The 19,766-nt window shown below is 40.0% G+C and overlaps 1 protein-coding gene across 1 annotated transcript in view; it reads right to left on the minus strand.

Moving 5' to 3' along the window:
* The window catches only part of LOC124612687 (ATP-dependent RNA helicase DDX51), a 153,140-nt gene that overhangs the window by 88,442 nt on the left and 44,932 nt on the right, over window positions 1-19,766 (minus strand). Inside the window, exons 5-6 of the mRNA XM_047141022.1 lie at window positions 9,869-10,046; window positions 2,798-2,989 (exon numbers count right to left, since the gene is read on the minus strand). Of these exons, the coding sequence (XP_046996978.1) occupies window positions 2,798-2,989; window positions 9,869-10,046 (370 nt within the window). The remainder of the gene's footprint in view (window positions 1-2,797; window positions 2,990-9,868; window positions 10,047-19,766) is intronic.

Raw genomic sequence — 19,766 nt, forward strand, 5'->3', positions numbered from 1 at the left:
CGTTGGAACACGTGAGGCAATACTGACCCTACGACTTATCTTAGAAGAAAGATTGTGGAAAGGCAAACTTACGTTTCTAGCATTTGGAGACTTAGAGAAAGCTTTTGACAATGTTGATTGGAATACTCTCTTTCAAATTCTGAAGGTGGCAGGGGTAAAATACAGGGAGCGAAAGGCTATTTGCAATTTGTACAGAAAGCAGATGGCAGTCATACGAGTTGAGGGGCATGAAAGGCAAGCAGTGGTTGGGAAGGGAGTGACACAGGGTTGTAGCCTATCCCCGATGTTATTCAATCTGTATATTGAGCAAGCAATAAAGAAAACAAAGGAAAAGTTCGGAGTAGGTATTAAAATCCATGGAGAAGAAATAAAAACTTTGAGGTTCGCCGATGACATTGTAATTCTGTCAGAGACAGCAAAGGACTTGGAAGAGCAGTTGAATGGAATGGACAGTGTCTTGAAAGGAGGGTATAAGATGAACATCAACAAAAGCAAAACGATGATAATGGAATGTAGTTGAATTAAGTTGGGTGATGCAGAGGGAATTAGATTAGGAAATGAGGCACTTAAAGTAGTAAAGGAGTTTTGCTATTTGGGAAGCAAAATAACTGATGATGGTCGAAGTAGAGAGGATATAAAATGTAGACTGGCAATGGCAAGGAAAGCGTTTCTGAAGAAGAAAAATTTGTTAACATCGAGTATAGATTTAAATGTCAGGAGGTCATTTCTGAAAGTATTTGTATGGAGTGTAGACATGTATGGAAGTGAAATGTGGATGATAAATAGTTCAGACAAGAAGAGAATAGAAGCTTTCGAAATGTGGTGCTACAGAAGAATGCTGAAGATTAGATGGGTATATCACATAACTAATGAGGAGGTATTGAATAGAATTGGGGAGAAGAGGAGCTTGTGGCACAACTTGACTAGAAGTAGGGATCGGTTGGTAGGACATGTTCTGAGACATCGAGGGATCACCAATTTAGCATTGGAGGGCAGCGTGGAGGGTAAAAATCATAGAGGGAGACCAAGAGATGAATACATTAAGTAGATTCAGAAGGATGTAGGCTGCAGTAGGTGTTGGGAGATGAAGAAGCTTGCACAGGATAGAGTAGCATGGAGAGCTGCATCAAACCAGTCTCAGGACTGAAGACCACAACAACAACATTATGAAAAGGATAATTGCTACTCACTATATGGCAGAGATGCTGAGTCGCATATAGGCACAACAAAAAGACCATCACAAAATAAGCTTTTGGTCAATAACACTGTTGTCAAAAATAGACTACAGACGCACACATGTGCCTTCAGCTGCCAGAGTGTGCAGTCGTGCGGTTTTGTGTGTGTGTGTGTGTGTGTGTGTGTGTGTGTGTGTGTGTGTGTGTGTGTGTGTGTGTGTGTGTGTGTGCCCCCCCCCCCCCCCCCCCCCCCACACACGCACACTGGCAGCTGAAGGCACATGTGTGTGTCTGTAGTCGTCACAAAGGCCTTCTTGGCCAAAAGCTTATTTTGTGGCAATATTTTTGTTGTGCCTATCTGTGATTCAGCATCTCCGCTGTATGGTGAGTAGCAACTATTCTTTTCATAATATTGTTACATTCCATGCTGGGTTTTTCATTGTTTAATTATCTGTTAAATATCTCGTAATTCCCATCCATACTATTTCTTGGAATTTAAACCATATCTGGTTCACACTTACATAGTCAGATTAGAAGGAATGAAGTCTGTGTCTTACGAAGGTGTCAAATGAGTTTTTATCTGCTTTTTTACATAGATTTATTTTGTGTTTATTTTCGGTGGATTTGGATGCTACAATATTCAGTCTAGCTATAGCAACCTTGTGGTTACCAATTTCTGTGTCTGTCATGATGCTCCTTATTTGGTCAGGATTATTTGTTTGTAAGAGGTCACGTATGTTTTCACAACCATTTACACTTCAAGTGGGCTCCTGAACTAGAAGTTCAAATTCGGCTGCAGAACTGTCTGAGCCTCTGATTCAGTTGGCTGCATCCTGTGCTCTTCATGGCTTATGGAAGCACCTGTTTCACATCTGAAATGACTTCTCCCAGTACAGACACTGAGAGCATGCTGGATTCCTTCCCTCCATCGCAGACATATCCCTAAGTGGCTGCATTAAGCGACTAACGCTGGAGCTCCCAGCTTCCAGTAATCCCACACTTTGTCAATGCCCAGACCTTGCAAGCTAAGTGGAATAGTGCAAGTGATTCATCTGGCACTTTGTCAACCACAGATAGTGCCTGAAACCTGTTCATCAGATGTATCAGGGAGGCTATCCCCTTGGAATGACCTCCCACTTGACTGCAGGTGAGGGATCAACCTCAGTATGGGCAGAACCCAAGGCAGCCACAGTAGTGGACTGATCGGGGTACACGGGTCATGCTGCATGTTCCTCGGATTAACTAATGCCAACATTGCCTGGGGCTGTAAGTGAAGGGTCATCTGAACACAGCAATCACAGTTCCCATTCATACAAAAGATGGGCAATAAATACACAGACACACACAAAATATAGATTTGAAGCTAAAGAATACTGACAAAATGTAAAGTAAGTAGCTTTTTGTGGAAGCTGTGTCAACACAAAGTACTCTGATGCACTGCTGCTAGGACAGCTATCACTTGACTGGGGTGATCTAACTACTACAAGTGGCTCTTGAAACACAAAAACAAATGCCTGGTGTGATGCAAATAATGGTTCTATGCACTACATAGTTAATAGAGCATATTTTTTAAAATCAAAGTTTGTGCTATTTAATATGGAACAATATGTATATATACTCACTTCCATAGATGTTTTTGTTCACATGATACAGCCAGTCATTCTGAATGCACTCCATTACTCTGTCAGCTTCATCAATAACCAGAAACCTCAGGTGCTTCAAGGAGAAATTTGGAGTGGATTTAAGATGGTCGACTAGTCTGCCAGGTGTCGTGACAACAATATCAACGAGACTCTGTGGTCCGAATGTGGAATCTGGAACAATATAAAAGAAGGTTCAGTAATATTAGTGGCTTAGCCAAAGGATACTCAGTGTCCACACAACTGACATTATTTGACTTATGGAGAATCAAGCATTAAAAGTGAATGAACAGTGGAATGTAATGAAACATAAATGATGCCTTCAGAGACAAAGTGCTACAGTTGGCAACAGTGTTAATGGTGTCTGGCCACGCAGCTCACGAGGAATGCTGCGTTGTTAACTCAGCTGAAAGTGTGAAGACAGCAAATACATTAAGTTCATGGACTTCAGCAACATCACAGACCAGCTCGCCTGAATCTACTTCACATTTGAAGAATGAGTACATTTTAAAAATAAGGTCCCTTGCCTGTTTGTGAAACACTTGGTGCCTCATAGGTGTTTCAGCCACTATGGGAAGAAATCAAATATGATGGAAGTTTACACAGTACGGAATGCAGTAACTGACAGAGTACCAATTGGCTAGCCGTGAAGCTGTCTACTGCACATCCTTGGCTCAACGGTCATAAATGCTGTTGTGGACTATAGTTCAGATTGGACAGGGATGAGGAAGGAAATTAAATGGTTGTGTCTTTCTAAAAGGAACCATACTGATATTAATCTTAAGTGATTAGGAAAATCTGAGCCAGTGGCCAGATGGTGATCAAACCTAGGAATGCAAAACATATGCAAGGCATTCCATTAGATAGGAGGGGTGCAAGCTATGAAGAAATAACTAGTAGTACAAGGCAGTAAAGAAAACCAACAAATAACTAACAGACTATGACAATTTAGGTGCATTAACACCTACTGAAAGAATCCTTCTATAGGCTTAAGTTATCCCAGTACCTCTCTTGTCCTTTTTTATTTGAAAGACAATAATTTCCTTATTAAAATGACATCCTCAGTTTAGAAGTGTGACACATCTCTTTTGCTGTAGCAACCTATTGTTTTAAACGGAAATTCAATAAATGTTTTTCTAATATGCCGGCTTCAAAAATTTTGATTTTTTTACTTTGATCAGCACAATATTGTATGCTATTCCCTAAAAAGAAGAACTTCCACTACTTTCTTTAACAGATGTTATGAACGACTGAAAATTTTGTTATACATTAAACCTGTTTCCTTTACCACATTCAATGTTTTGGTCTCACAATCAAAATCTAGCCTGTCATTTCTAGTCTTCTTAAATATATATAACAGAGGCACCTTTGAAACATACAAAAATCTAAAATATATGTCCAAATTTCACAACATAAAAGTTCCAAAGCATAGCACTTCTGTGCACACTGCTTAAAACTAAAAATTCAATGAACTAAACACGTGTTCAGGTGTGTCACTGTTTTCCTCTGATATAGAGTGATGCCTTTCTGTCGGACCAATAACAAATTGGGAGCCCAGAATCGTCCAACATTATGAAATGGAAGTGAGCACTTTCCATAGTGCTACCGTCTTTCAGCTGGAAATTTATATCCAGTACGGTCCGTGTGGCAGCATATAGTTCATGAGGAATGTATCTGACACAGAACTGATATCTGCAAATCACCAGTCACAGTCACACATGCAGACCACTCTTTGCATGTTGTGAATCTGAATATCTTCCTGCCATTTCTGTAGTCTTTATTGGAAAATGAAGTTTCTTCTTACTTGATCTTTAAATTTCATCACCTTTGAATCCAGAGAGGAGTCTTTTGAATTCTTTTCACTAGGGTTGTTTTTCTGAAACATGCGTCCATTTTATGATAGCAGAATTCTTGCAACTTCCTCTTTGGGAAACAGGATAAGGGTTCCAGAATGAGATTTTCACTCTGCAGCGGAGTGTGTGCTGATATGAAACTTCCTGGCAGATTAAAACTGTGTGCCCGACCGAGACTCGAACTCGGGACCTTTGCCTTTCGCGGGCAAGTGCTCTACCATCTGAGCTACCGAAACACGACTCACGCCCGGTCCTCACAGCTTTACTTCTGCCAGTATCTCGTCTCCTACCTTCCAAACTTTAGAGAAGCTCTCCTGCGAAACTTGCAGAACAAGCACTCCTAAAGAAAGGATACTGCGGAGACATGGCTTAGCCACAGCCTGGGGGATGTTTCCAGAATGAGATTTTCACTCTGCAGCGGAATGTGCACTGATATGAAACTTCCTGGCAGATTAAAACTGTGTGCCCGACCGAGACTCGAACTCGGGACCTTTGCCTTTCGTGGGCAAGTGCTCTACCATCTGAGCTACCGAAGCACGACTCACGCCCAGTCCTCACAGCTTTACTTCTGCCAGTATCTCGTCTCCTACCTTCCAAACTTTACAGAAGCTCTCCTGTGAAAGGTAGGAGATGAGATACTGGCAGAAGTAAAGCTGTGAGGACCGGGCATGAGTCGTGCTTCGGTAGCTCAGATGGTAGAGCACTTGCCCGCGAAAGGCAAAGGTCCCGAGTTCGAGTCTCGGTCGGGCACACAGTTTTAATCTGCCAGGAAGTTTCAGGATGAGGGTTATTTATGTGCACAGCTTCGGCACATTTGTAACATTGTCAGCATTTTTTTGTGTTTTAACTTATTCAGCACACATTTTTCTTCTTTTTCTCCAAATATCTCAGTATATCTTCCGGATAAAACTAGTATTCAATATGCAAATGGGATTCATTCATTGGATGATGTTATAAGGATATTATTATGAAAAGGGTAGAGTGCTACTCACCAGATAATGGTAATGTTGAGTTGCATACAGGCACAATAAAAAGACTGCTAAACAAATAAGTTTTCACCCATAAAGCCTTCTTCTGAATCACACACCCACATATATGCACGACCCCCCCCCCCCCCCCCCCGCCCCCACACAGATACTCATGATGAGTCTGGCCTCAGCAGCCTGCGACAGTGATCATATGCAGGAGAGTTACATTTGCGTGAATACGTGTGTGTGTTGTCTAATTCAGGGGAAGAATTTTTGGCCAAATCCTTTCTTGTTTAGCAGCCTTTCTGTTGTGCCTATCTGCAGCTCAACATTTCCATTATCTATCTTTTCATAATATTGTCATTATTTTCTCCTGGATTTTCCATTGTTTGATAATAAGGATATTGTATTCCAAAAACTCCTTTTGCAGATCTTACATTTCTTCCTTGGTCCACCATGTGTTTTAGCACAGATGAAATGTGCTACACGTTTTTCTCTGACAGGGAAAATGTGATGAGTTTTACAACTTGTACCTTCCTCATAGGATGCACACAATTCAACAGCTCTAGATGTTTCATTACCTAGAAGTAACTAATTTTATTTTCGTGTATACACTTCCGAAAAAAGAATTTCTACTTTGAAGAGTAACCACATACGTTTTGATGTTCAGTCATTTCTTTATGCTGTCTTGGTAACTTAAATGACCATTGTTTCTTAATAGAACTGATGGCAACCTCTAAAACTGACCACTTCATTCACACCATAGGAGGTGACTATTTTGTTTCATTACTGTCACTTGATTTCATGTCATCACGGGAACCATATTTGCTTTCAAAGAGTGTCTTGAAATGACCATTCATATTCACACCTTTTTTTAATTCTTATATATCACTCTTTATTGGATATGTAATCAGCCTACACGTTTCACTCTCCTGTAGCATGCAGCAGAAGACTTTTCAAACACAATCCTTTCCACAAACTACCCTAAAACTCAGTAAATCAGCAGAATGTTCACAAAGGCTTACAGGTATTGCTGGACAACAAATTTGGTGAATTGCTATATTTGTTTTCCCGTTACCAACAGAACTGTCAATTTTGAGTCCTCCCTTGGGTAAACATGCAGACCTAGTTCAATGGTTCCAGATTGTCGTAGAAAAGTTTTTGATACCAAAACTGCAATCTTAAAAAATAATATATGTAGTATACAGAGGGTCCAGAAAAATGTACATACTTTTTGATAGTTAATATATTTGGAACAAAATGACACATCATGGCAATTTTGTGCGGTAGGAAGTGGAAAGTGTACATCCCAAGATTGCCGCACGCCGTGAAACAAGATGACCTGGATTGAAGGATGGAATACTGTGAGTGGCTTGAAGGCATGCTTCGCGATGATAACTGGTTTGCACAGATAGTTATCTGATCTGACAAGGTTCAATTCAAACTGAATGGTACTGTAAACCATTACAACTGTGTGTACTGGGTTCCTGAAATTCCTCATGTTCACATTAATCTACCAGGTGTTACTGTGTGGTGGGGTCTGCCATCACATGGTTTGATTGCCCCATTCTTCTTTGAAGGTACCATAAATGGTGAGGTGTATATATGCTGCAAACATCAGTCTTACCTGGAATGTGAAAGATGTTTTGAAATGAAAAATTTTGCCTACAACGAGAGTGCGCTCCACCTCACTACCACAGACAGGTTGCAGCCTACTTGGATGAAAATCTACCTGGAGGATGGATACATTGAAGAGGAGCTGCTGAGTACACATCACAGACTCCACAACTTACACCTCTTGATTTCTACCCATGGGGGACCTTGAAAAATCAAGGTTATGAACAGAAGCCAGCTACATGCAATGAGCTACGAGAAACAACCGATGGAACCTGTGTGGCTATCACGCCATCAACACTGACAGCCATTGGTTAATCAACAGTTCGCCAGCATCGACACTGTTTGGTTGCTAATGGGGTCACCCCCCTCCCCCCTAAATGCAAGAATTGTAATGGTATGTCATTTTTTCATTAATACTGACTATCAAAGAGTGTTTACATTTTTCTGGACCCCTATATATATTAGTTATTTGAACATCATCTCTTTTTCCCTTGTAGTTTTCCAGATTTTTCTGGTGAGTTCCATTACCTTCTAAAAATCTGGAAGCTTGCACATTGTTTCAGAGGGCATTACATGATTTGGAAGATTCAACACAGTTCAACTGATAATCATGCCATTTTATTAGTTCCAACTTTGTTTTATTTATTGCTTCTTTTCAATCACCCACTGAGGAGGGGGGAAAATATTAGAAATTTCAAACTGTATCTTTTTCAGGCTACTTGGTACACTTAGGAAATTAGTCATTGGATTAAAATAAAAAAAGCCTTGAACCATTCCACATACAGAACACTTTAATATGCGTCAAGTGGCACATGACAAATGTTGATGAATGTACCATCCTTGGCGACCAGGAACTTTTTTCTGAACTAAACAAAAAAAATTCATGTTTTATATTTTATCCTGAATTTTAATATATGTTGAACACAAGAACATCTGAGACTATAAAGGTAGCCCCTGCCGGAACTGATGTGGAGTATGCAAGCTTTATTCCAAAGAAAACAGTATGAAAATATCAGCATTTATTTTTCTAAAGCTGATCCCATAACAAATGCAAATACATAAAATAAAATGAAAATGTCCCATATTTTTTATAAAAGTTTTGCTTCTTGTCACAAAGAATAACAATATAGGTTGTGATATGGAGGAGAAACAGCTATCAGTCACAAGCACTTAAACCTAACAACCTGCTGTAAACTTTTATCTTTCATGTAAAAAAAAGGGGGGGGGGGAGTTCCCTTATGAATTAAAATTTTAAAAATCATATATAGAATTACTTTAAAACTATGCTGTCCTAAGAGAAAAAATGCACATTACAAGAATCATATACTTCCATTCTGCCACAGACCAAAGGGCCTGAGTCTGTTGGAGTGAGTTCGAGTCTGTTGCACCGAGTGAGCTCCAGTGTGTCACAGTCGGAGCCGCAATCACAGCCTCTAGCTCAGAGACAGGCAGCACATAGAACTATAACTATGTTCATAGCGGACTTTGTACTGCAACAGCAGTGAGGCTAACATGGACTATACAGAAGAGCTTTTACAACAAGTTAAGTAGACTTCTATTCTTATGTTTATAAAGAACCCAGTTAATAACTGCGTGCAGCTTGTGTTAGAGACAGAGGATACCGGCCACCAAACAACCTCTCCTTGCTTCTCATGGTACAGCTCTACAGAGACAACGATATGACATAAAAGAATTCATCAATTATATGCTAATTAACACATATCTAATGATTATTTTTCATGAAAAATGTACACCATCTTTTTTACAATTACATATCACATGCAAATTCCAGTTTTCATTGCAAACGTAACTACTTAATTATTGATATTTTATAAAATTTTATTAATAAATTTATAATGTAATTTTAATTTAAACAAACTTTACTATCAACCATTTATATAAGGACAATAATTAAGAATATATATTTGCAATGAAAACCAGAATCTTGAAAGCATGATGTAATTAAAAACACAAAGGCATTTTTCATAAAAATAATGATTAGGTATGTGTTAATTAGCATATATTTGATGAATTTTATATTTAAATAATGTACGTTTTCAGGGGAGAAGGGGGGGGGGGGGGGAGGGATACGATCATAGTGAGATTCGAACCAGCAACCTTTAATTACATAATTACTATCCTCAAACACTACCCACTGAGCCACAGTGCCTGTTGTGAAAAATCCCCTTCATTTTATAGAGTTAAAGTTCCTAAGAAAACTACAAAGTCGATTTTCTCGAGAATATTTGAGAGTCACATTGAACTGCTAAAAAGTGTATGGATGTTTCAGTTCTGAACTTTACATATCATATCATAAATAAAAAAAATTACAAAAATCTGAGTGTTGGGTGGGCTCCGAGTAAAAGAATGTCCTGGTCCTCCATTAAATATCCTCCACCTAATTAGGTGATTGTTGACAATTAGAGGTACCTGCTTATTAAAGGAGAAACTTGTTCATCAGGGTCCCTCTTTGCAGTAATTTGCTGCACCAAATGCAATTCTAATTCTGGCAACAGATTTTTCACAGAAAGGCATTATGGGAAATATAGTAAAATCAGAAAAAAAACTACAGTTTCTCACTACTGACAGGAAAATACAAGAAGTGGAATATTTACTTATTTTAATTAATTGCTGCTGTTCCATCACAAATGACTTCTGTCCAGTTATTAATGCCACTTTAAGATTTGTTACTGAGCAGTATGTTTTAAAGACTTTGTACACTTGTGTCGCCAAATCCTGTACAGGCAAAATTATGAGAGCTCTGATACACGGAATGACTCGTTTCCGTAAAATCTGGAACAAAAATTAAAATAGTTATTGCCCAAACTTGAAGACATATGACTATTATCAATATTTAAGCTATTACTATGCCAGGGAGCAGTGAAAGTGGTGGCTAGGAGGGTAAGCCCAATTCTCCCATCCTCATGTTCTCTTCTACAGAAACTGCCCTCTGCTGGACCTGTTACTGCTCACTATTCTGATACTCATTTCTAGTGCAATCATCTTCTCAGTAACACCTTGATTTATTAACAGATGCTTAGTTCTGTCAGGTTTTATTGGAACTGTCTAACTCATACAAATACATAGGTGTAATACTTCGTAGGGATATGAAATGCAATGATCACACAGGCTCAGTCATGGGTAAAGGAAGTGGTAGACTTTGGTTTACTGGTAGAATAGGGGGGAAATGCGATCTGTCCACATAGGTGATTGCTTACAAACCACTCATGCTACCCATCCCAGAATACTGCTCACATATGTGGGACCCGTATCAAATAGGACTAATAGGGGATATTGGATGTATATAGAGAAGGGCAGCATGAATAATAACAGGTTTGTTTAATCCATGGGAGAGAGTCACACAGATGTTGCAGAAACTGAACAGGCAGACTCTTGAAGACAGATGTAAACTATCCTGAGAAAGCCTACTTAAAAGCTTCAAGAATTGGTTTTAAGTGGCGACTCTAGGAATACACAGCACTTTAGATATTGCTCCCATAAGGATCCTTGAGGTATCTGAACAATCAATCTTCCCCTTTTCCATACCTAAATGGAACGACAAAAAGACCTAAAAACTGGTACAGTGGGACGTACCTTCTGCCATGCACTTCACAGTTATTTGCAGAACAAAGATGTCTTTGTAGCATTGCAAGTTGTACCAGCGAGAGAACGCAATATTTAACTTTGAACAGTACATAAAATGGGTGCAGAAAGGGAATGGAAACATGTGATGCAAAAAAAAAGTATCACTCCAACAGGAACATTATTATTATTATTATTATTATTATTATTATAACGATTGTTCCCCTTTAGGAGAGCGATTGAACATGAATTCATAATTTCATCTTCGGATGTTTTTCTTCTTTGCTTCCCAAAACCTCCTCATCCTCTCAGAATGCTCCTTCTTCCGTTCCTCTGTCCATTTTTTACCAGGCTGACGCGATGTTCTTTCCCCAAACTTCACACTTGTGATTTTATGCCGGCACTCGGTGCGATCTTCGAGATTTTTTATGTTGATCTGCTGTAGATCCCTCTGGACTTCTTTCAGCCATTCCGTGCCACATTTACTCCTTGTTATAATATTGAATAATTTCTTTGCTGTTCTGGAGTCTTCCATCCTGTAGATGTGTGTATAAAATTTGGCTCGGCGCTTTCTGATTTCATCTGTTACTATGCTGATCTTTCTATAGAGCTCGTTTTGTGGTCTCTTCATCCAAATGCCATTTTTGTTGATTGGACTGTAAATCTTCCTGAGACTTTTTCTATCCTGCTTTTCTATTTCCTTAATTTTAGAATTACCATCAATCACCATTGTTTCAGCTGCATAGATTGCTTCTGGAAGAATCACTGTTGTATAGTGCCTTAGTTTTGCGTCTGTTGAAATGCACTTCTTGTTGTAATGCGTCCATGTTAGCTTGTAGGCTTTCTGGAGCTTGGTGATTCGGTTTAATCCTGAGGACTGTATAGTTTCACTGAGGTATTTAAAATGGAGGACTTGTGCAATTTTACCATATTTTGTTATTAAAGGGGATTTATTTTCTGGCTGCCTTTCCATATGTTGGGTTTTTTCATAAGATATCTGTAGTCTGTTTTTTTGTGAAATTTCATGTAGTTTTTCCATTGCGTGAATCGCTTCTGTTCTGTTATTGGTGATAATTGCAATATCGTCAGCGAAAGCAAGGCACTTGACTTTAATTCGGTTCTCTTTCTTGATACCAATTTGGATACCCTTTACGTGAGGTTCCCATTCTCTGATTATCTTTTCTAGAACAATATTGAAAAGGATTGGGGATAGTCCGTCCCCCCGTCAGACTCCAGATTTGATTTCGAAGGGTTCTGATACTTCGCCAATGAATTTCACTTTGGCCGTTGTTCCTGAAAGTGTCTGTTCTGTGATTTTTCGTGTCTTTCGGTCGATCCCAAATCCTTCCATGATTTTAAACAGGGTTCCACGGTCCACTGAATCATATGCTTTCCTGAAGTCGATGAATGTAACTACTGTGTTTCTGCATTTCCTCATTTGTAATATTGTCTTTAAGCACCAGATCTGTTCCGCACATGACCGTCCTTTTCTGAATCCGGCCTGGTATTCACCAATTAGTGTATCTGCTTGGGATTCTATCCTGTTTAAAAGCGCTTTGGAAAGGATTTTGTAAGCGACTGGGAGCAGGGAAATTCCTCTGTAATTGTTCATGTCTGTCTTGTCGCCCTTTTTGTGTAGCGGGTGAATTAGAGCGCATTTCCAGTCCTCTGGTATCTGCTCCGTTATCCATATGTCTGATATTATACGGTTTAATTTCTGCATAAGTATAAGATCGTTTAGTTTCCAGAACTCAGCAATGATCCCATCTTCTCCTGGTGCTTTGTTATTTTTCAACTGCTTGACTATCTCCATAATTTCTTCAACACCCGGGGCATGTGAGTCCGGGTGTGTGAATACTGGAGAAGAGAGGACAAGTTTTTCTTGGGGTGGTTCGCAGTTGAGGAGGGAACTGAAATATTGGGCTAAGATTTTGCAGTTATTTGTCGTGTTGGTTTCCAAAGAGCCATCGGGTTTCTTGAAGCACAAGCTAGGCGCTTGGTATCCCTGTAGGTTTTCTCTGAAAGTCTTATGAAAATTTCTTGTATTATTTTTGATGAAATCCTGCTGGATTTCAGAAAGTCTGTTGTTGTCATATCCCCGTTTTTCTTTTCTAATTATTTTTGAGGTCTGTTTTTGGGTTTTAGGAAAGTTCTCCCAGTTTTCTTCAGTTTTGTGACTGCTAAATTTTTTCCATGCAGTTATTCGGTTGCCAACTGCCTCATCACAGGTTGCATTCCACCAGCAATGTTTCCTGTTGCGAGGGGGTTGTCCTAATTTGAGGGCTTCCTGAATTTTCTCTGTTAGTTTCTTCCAGTCTGTTGATTTTTCCTGATTAATTTGCATGATGATTTTTTCTTTGTTCAGTTGCAGATATTCCGGATCTGGTTTGGTACTTTTGGGTGGCCTTTTTAGCATTCTGTTGGGTTGGAATTTTGTTTTTATTTGGAGAAGATGATGATCTGATTCAAAGACACCTTTGCGGGTTCTGATGTTTTGAATTTCTTTTATGTTTTCTTTGGAAATTGCGACATGGTCTATTTGGTATTCACCCTGTCTAAGACTGGTTGATCTCCATGTGGTTAATTTATGTGCAGGTTTTTGAAACTGGGTACTCATTATTTTAAGTCCAAAGTTTCTGCAGAAGTCGATTAGTTTTTCACCATTCTTGTTGGTACGTTTGTGTTTGGTGTGGGGTCCCAGTGGTATCTCTGAATTTTTTTCCTTCCCTAATTGTGCATTAAAATCGCCTACTAAGATTTTCACATGGTGCTTAGGTACTTTATTTGTTGTTTCTTCTAGTGTTTCCCAGAAATTGTCCACTGTTTCAGGGTAGATTTTATTGTGGTGATTTGTGGGGGCGTGCACATTGATCAGAGTGTATGCTTTATTAGCTGATTTTACTGATAACAGGGAGGGACTTTCATTGGGAGACGTGAAGTCAATAACTGAGTCGAGTACGGAAGTGTGTGCGGCGAATCCTGTTCCGAAAAGTGGTAGTTTGTCTCTTACTTTTATGGCTGGTTTGCCCTTGTAGATCCTGTAATTCTCTGCGTTAAAGTGTCCTTCATCTGTGAATCTTGTCTCTTGCAGTGCAGTGATTTTCAGGTTAAATTTTCCCATTGCGTTGGTGAGTTGCTTTAATTTGCCTGTTTTAGTGAGGGTGTTCACATTAATTGTACCAATAAAATTTTTACGTTTCGTTTTGAGAGAGTGACGAGTTTTTGAGAAGCTCCGATTCTTCTCCGCATGGTGTCCCTGATCCCCCAGAATCCGATGATCAGGTGAATCCAGTCTATCGACTGGTGCCTGGGGAGTGACTGTGGTCGTCTTCTCCATCATGCGTTCAAGTTGAATTTTAGTTTTTGTGGTGATCTCTGTTGAGACCACAGGTATACGACTCGATTTTTGAGTTCGAGAAGATTTTGTGCAGCCGCCTCAACTAGAGGAACAGACGCTGACCACTGGCCGCCAGATGCTGAACAGACACCACTGGGTTTATTGGTTTTTGGTCCGCCCTGGGTATTTCATTTCCCCAGTACCACCTATATCTAGGAAGCTTTCCCCTATCCGCCACCCGGGGAGGCGCCCGATGGGGGTACCAACAACCCCACCGGCGGAAAGGCGCCGCGCAAACAGCTCGCCACCAAGGCGGCGAGGAAGAGCGCGCCCGCCACCGGCGGCGTCAAGAAGCCCCACCGCTACAGGCCGGGCACCGTCGCCCTGCGAGAAATCAGGCGCTACCAGAAGAGCTCAGAGCTGCTCATCCGCAAGCTGCCATTCCAGCACCTAGTGCGCGAGATCGCCCAGGACTTCAAGACCGACCTGCGCTTCCAGAGCTCTGCAGTCATGGTCCTGCAGGAGGCCAGCGAGGCCTACCTCGTCGGCCTCTTCGAAGACACCAACCTGTGCGCAATCCATGCCAAGCGCGTCACCATCATGCCCAAGGACATCCAGCTCGCGCGCCGCATCCGCGGCGAGCGCGCCTAAACCGCGCCGCAGCACCACCCACGCACGCAAAACAACACTCCCATCCACAGAGCAATGCTTTAGCAATCAAGTAAGAAACTTTTGGTTTAAATATTAAATTTTTGTTTTCATGTTCTCACTCAATGGTGTCAAATTTTTATGTTTACAATTATTATTATTATTATTATTATTACCATTATCATCATTATTAATATTATTGTAATAATAACAATAATAATTATTTGTACTTTATTGTCGTGTGGACTGAGCTTCTTTTTTCTTTGAGCGGGTCTGAATCCTACTCCACTCAACACTGTGTTCCTCCTTTTGTAATTTGCACACAACTTCCTCAACTTTAACATTTTGTTTTCACAGTCCATCTTAAAGAAAAAGTCCCACAATGATTAAGACACATTCTGGTGGAGAGATCTGACAGGACAACTTTTCTGATAAAATGCACCCCTTCAGAAAAGGAAATCATCATTGGCCTCTACCACCACCACCACCACCACCACCAACACCAACACCACCACCATCGGTGTGTGACATTACAAAACATAAACAAACAGGAACACAATGTGTTAACAGGCAAAGCAAACTGAAGACTTGGCCAGAGTTGCAGCACTACTGTGTTTATGCCTGAGAAGCTAGGAGGGGAGAGGTCAGGTAGTAACTACTTACAGTATGTTATCGTTCAAAGTGGACTGCCATCACACACTACAAGTCTATATGCCACAACAATACCCTCTGCACACTATGAATTCAAAAATAAAGGAAGTTAGAATCCATGGAGATACCATAATGCTGAAATTGTGTAGTCACACACAACTGCAGTCCACCATGTTGTTGAGTTTAAAACACTTGGAGTCAGGTGTACATGTTCAAGTGTTATTCCTGGAAATAAAAATGAATAGTTCTGCAGATTAATGAAAAACAGCTGTAAGTCAGCTGCTCCCACCCACAGAGAAATGCTTTAGCAATCAAGTAAGAAACTTTTGGTTTAAATATTAAATTTTTGTTTTCATGTTCTCACTCAATGGTGTCAAATTTTTATGTTTACAATATGCATGTACCAAAGACTGGTGGATCAAGAGATTGGGACAAAAAGACTGGAAAGCCACAAAATTGTTTAGAAGTAAAGGACACCATTCACCGAATAGCAGAAGTGTTGAGTCAGCGACAAACACACACGAAAGAAAATGAAAACTTTGCTAGACATAATTCCTTAAGAGTACACACACACAGGTGCGTGTGCCCCCCCCCCCCCCCCCCACGAAATCTCTGTGCACCTACATTGTAGTATACCCCCAATGTAAATACACAGGTGTGTGTGTTTACGAAAGTTAGGAAAGCTTTCATTTCTGTTGTGTGTCTACTGATGACTCAGTACTTCTGGTATTAATTGTGTGGTCTCCTTTACTCCAACACAATTTACATTCTGTCAGAACTTTCCGTACCATAAAAATATAACACAATATGTTCAGATCTTTTCCATGAATCTGATATTGGCTGGACGAGTAGTGTTTGTTTCAGACAGTAATAAATTATTTTAATGCTTCAGTATGTGGTAGCTGTTTATTTGACAGAATAATATGTCAGACTTGTTTTCCTGTGGTGCTGCCTTAAAATATAACAACACTCATCAGTGCACTGTATCTTTCCACAAAGACAATTATGTTCTGAGCAATTCCTGTGACTGAATACTGTCACCATGGAAGAAATTATGCTTTTAAAATTTTCAGCAATTTATGTGTGTGTGTGTGTGTGTGTGTGTGTGTGTGTGCGTGTGTGACTGCTCTGCTCTGAGCTGATTTCTATGTTGGCAGATTGCTCTCCTTCCCAGCAAAGATTAATACAGAATTTTTTGTCATTTGTAACAGGTGGTTATAAACTGATGGTGTCCAGAGTGCTGCAGTGTGGCAGATTACAGGGTGCTAAAACATTGTAGGTACATTTATTAGTTGGTGCACTCGCGGAGTATGCTGTTTGTCATTTGGTGACGTGCTGATTTCATTTGTGAAGTGACTGTTGATGTAAAGGGTTAAGAAGGTTGACGTATGTACCAAATGCAGTGGCTATTAAGAAGAAGAAATTGTCTGCACCAAATGTAACGGCCACTGGGAAGAAAGACCATTCACTATTTGTAAAGTTGTTTTATCAGAATGGCAGAATTAGCAGCACTGCATTCGGGAATATTGCTGACAGAAACAGCTGCAAAGAGGCCCCGTGTCAACAAATGGGCTACAGAAATATGATCAAGAAATCTGAAGAAACAGATGAAACTAGGTGGTGCTGCAGCGAGAGAGAGGTGGCTGTTCCCTGCTTTCCCTGGGCAGTTATTGATGAAGTAGCCTCAAAATCTGCAGCAAGTACTCGAGCTGTTCCAGTAACTGTTTCTCCCCTGGACAACGATTCAAAAGATTCATCAGGTTACCCTCCATTCAGAGGCTGTTGCACGCAGCGACTGTTATTTTGATTTGTAAATAATAGATTTCAGCCATCAGTCGTCCTTTGAAATTTTTATTGGCAGATCTAGATTTCAGCTTTCAAAATCTAGATCTGCCAATAAAAATTCTGAAGGATGACTGATAGCTGAAATCTATTATTTACAATTCGAAAGATCTTGCGGCACATTTTACATTGTTATCACTACACGATTCTGAATGTGCACCAAATGAAGCCCTGAGATAAATTACAAGGCCGTGACTTTGTACTTTGTTTTTTGGCACATATGGAAATGGATGAAGTGTGGCCAGAGAACATTCTCTGGATGAACGAGGCACATTTTACTCCACACGATGCCACGAATGCCCAGAACTATCGAATATGGGGTTCTACTCCACCACATGTTGTGCTTGAACACCCACTGCACTGTGTGGTGTGGTTTCACAAGCTCCTTCATTCTCAGTCTGTTTTCTTCAAGGAGTTGATGCCTCATGTGCGTGTTAGGTGTAAGTGACATCGCACATTATAAGACCCTCCTTATACAAAACTTGATTCCAGCTTTGCAATAACACAACTATGTCCACACCACTATTTTCAAGGAAGATGAGGTGACACCACATGTCACATGCCAGGTGAAAGGCTTGCTTTGAGAAACTTTTAGTAACAACTGCATCATCTCAAGGCAATTTAAAGAATTTGTGGCCTTCCAGACACGCCGACCAATATTCGTGTGACTTCTGGCTGTGGGGATATCTGAAATATCATGTCTATCAGGGATAAGCGCAGACTCTTCCCGATCTGAAGGACAACATATGACGACATATCGCTCTGATTACACCGGACAATTTGTGAGCAACTATCGACCATGCCCCGTTTCGGATGCAGCATGTTGCTCAGTCAGAAAACCGTACTGAACACGTGTTGTAACTTGTGACCATGTTCTAAAAAACATGCCAGAACCACTATTACCATGTGTTTGATCATTCCTACCCTTTTCCTGCAGCAACACCACAATCTGACTGCTTACTATACCATACTTTCACCTGGTGGTAGAAAGTAGAACTATTAGTTTTTTCAGCATACATAGCGAGCACAATGATTCATGAGCATACCCACAATGTTTCAGTGTCTTGCAATGTATAAGGCTTTCACTGCAGCACTCAGAACAGTCAGTTCGATCATAACCACTCGGAATGTTTACGTGCAAAAATTATAAGGAACATGCTTAAAATGCGATTTACTAAGGCTGTTGGGAAGAGGTTGGAAGATATGTTCTCACCTGAAGTGCACGGGTGAAGCAGCCCAGAAATCTTTCTACAAATGTTTCTTTGAAGTGTATGATGTAATGCCTAGAGGAGGCCAACTTATCATTCAGTGATATAATTGAGCTGGTACAGTCTTACATCCAGTTTTTGTTTTGGTAAATTTAAAATTTCATTTCACCTGACAATGTATCTTGTTATGCTTAACAAAGGGGTTCTTGCAGCAAAACTAAAATTTTCACCTACCTGATGATAGGTGTTCTCCATGTATCTAAAGACATACTCGTAAGTAACTCTCAGTTCATTGAGAGCAAGTTTCACACAGGAAAGTAGAGAAACATGTCTTGGTCTCACGAAGAGTGTGTGCTGTCAGAAGCCTCGAATTCCACTGCTAATACCATCTCCCTATGTTCTAACTATCTTGTCAACATTTATCCACAGTGTCACAGCATAATTTTTAGTTCATCTGAATAAAACAATGGCTACTTTAATTCTTATGCCCTTTTTTCTTTTTGGAAAATTTCAGTGTGCTATGCCTTTTCTGAAACTATGTCACCTTATTTGCACATGACAACTTGTTTAATGTAGCATGTTTTAAAATCAAATCCTACAGCTATAATCTTTTTTCCCTCCTCAGTCTCTGCACTAGCCTTGAAGTCCAGATCTGTGTAATAAAATTTGTACATTTGTATTTCTTCATATTGCTCATAATACTGCAGAAATTGCTAACTAATTTATTTGTACTTTATTGTTGTGTGGACTGACCTCCTTTTTTCTTTGAGCGGGTATCTGAATCCTACTCCACTCAACACTGTGTTCCTCCTTTTATAATTTGCACACAACTTCCTCAACTTTAACATTTTGTTTTCACAGTCTATCACTTTTCCATTAGCACTGTCCCTTATTTCGCTTTCGTATCTTCAATAAATTTAATGTTGTCAATAACAAGCCATCGCGATAGTGCTTCCAATGTGAGATGACAATGCACGTTACTTTCATCTAATATGTGGGTGTACTTGGTCGCACAGCTGAAGTAGTTCTTGCTACGAAAATGTCTATGGTTTGCTGTGTCAAGAAAAATATTCACATGAATGTTTAAATTTTACAACTTGATAGCAGCACTTGGTATAACTTCTTTCAAGTATTTCAGGTCGCCTTTACATGTGTAGACTAAGCAGTTTTTCCACAGACTTATTGCCTCTTCCTCCACACCACAGTCATGCACAGCATTTCCATAAAAATCCATCTCTTCAAGAT

Source organism: Schistocerca americana, chromosome 4 (genome assembly GCF_021461395.2).
Source record: "Schistocerca americana isolate TAMUIC-IGC-003095 chromosome 4, iqSchAmer2.1, whole genome shotgun sequence".
Taxonomy (NCBI): Eukaryota; Metazoa; Arthropoda; class Insecta; order Orthoptera; family Acrididae; genus Schistocerca; species Schistocerca americana.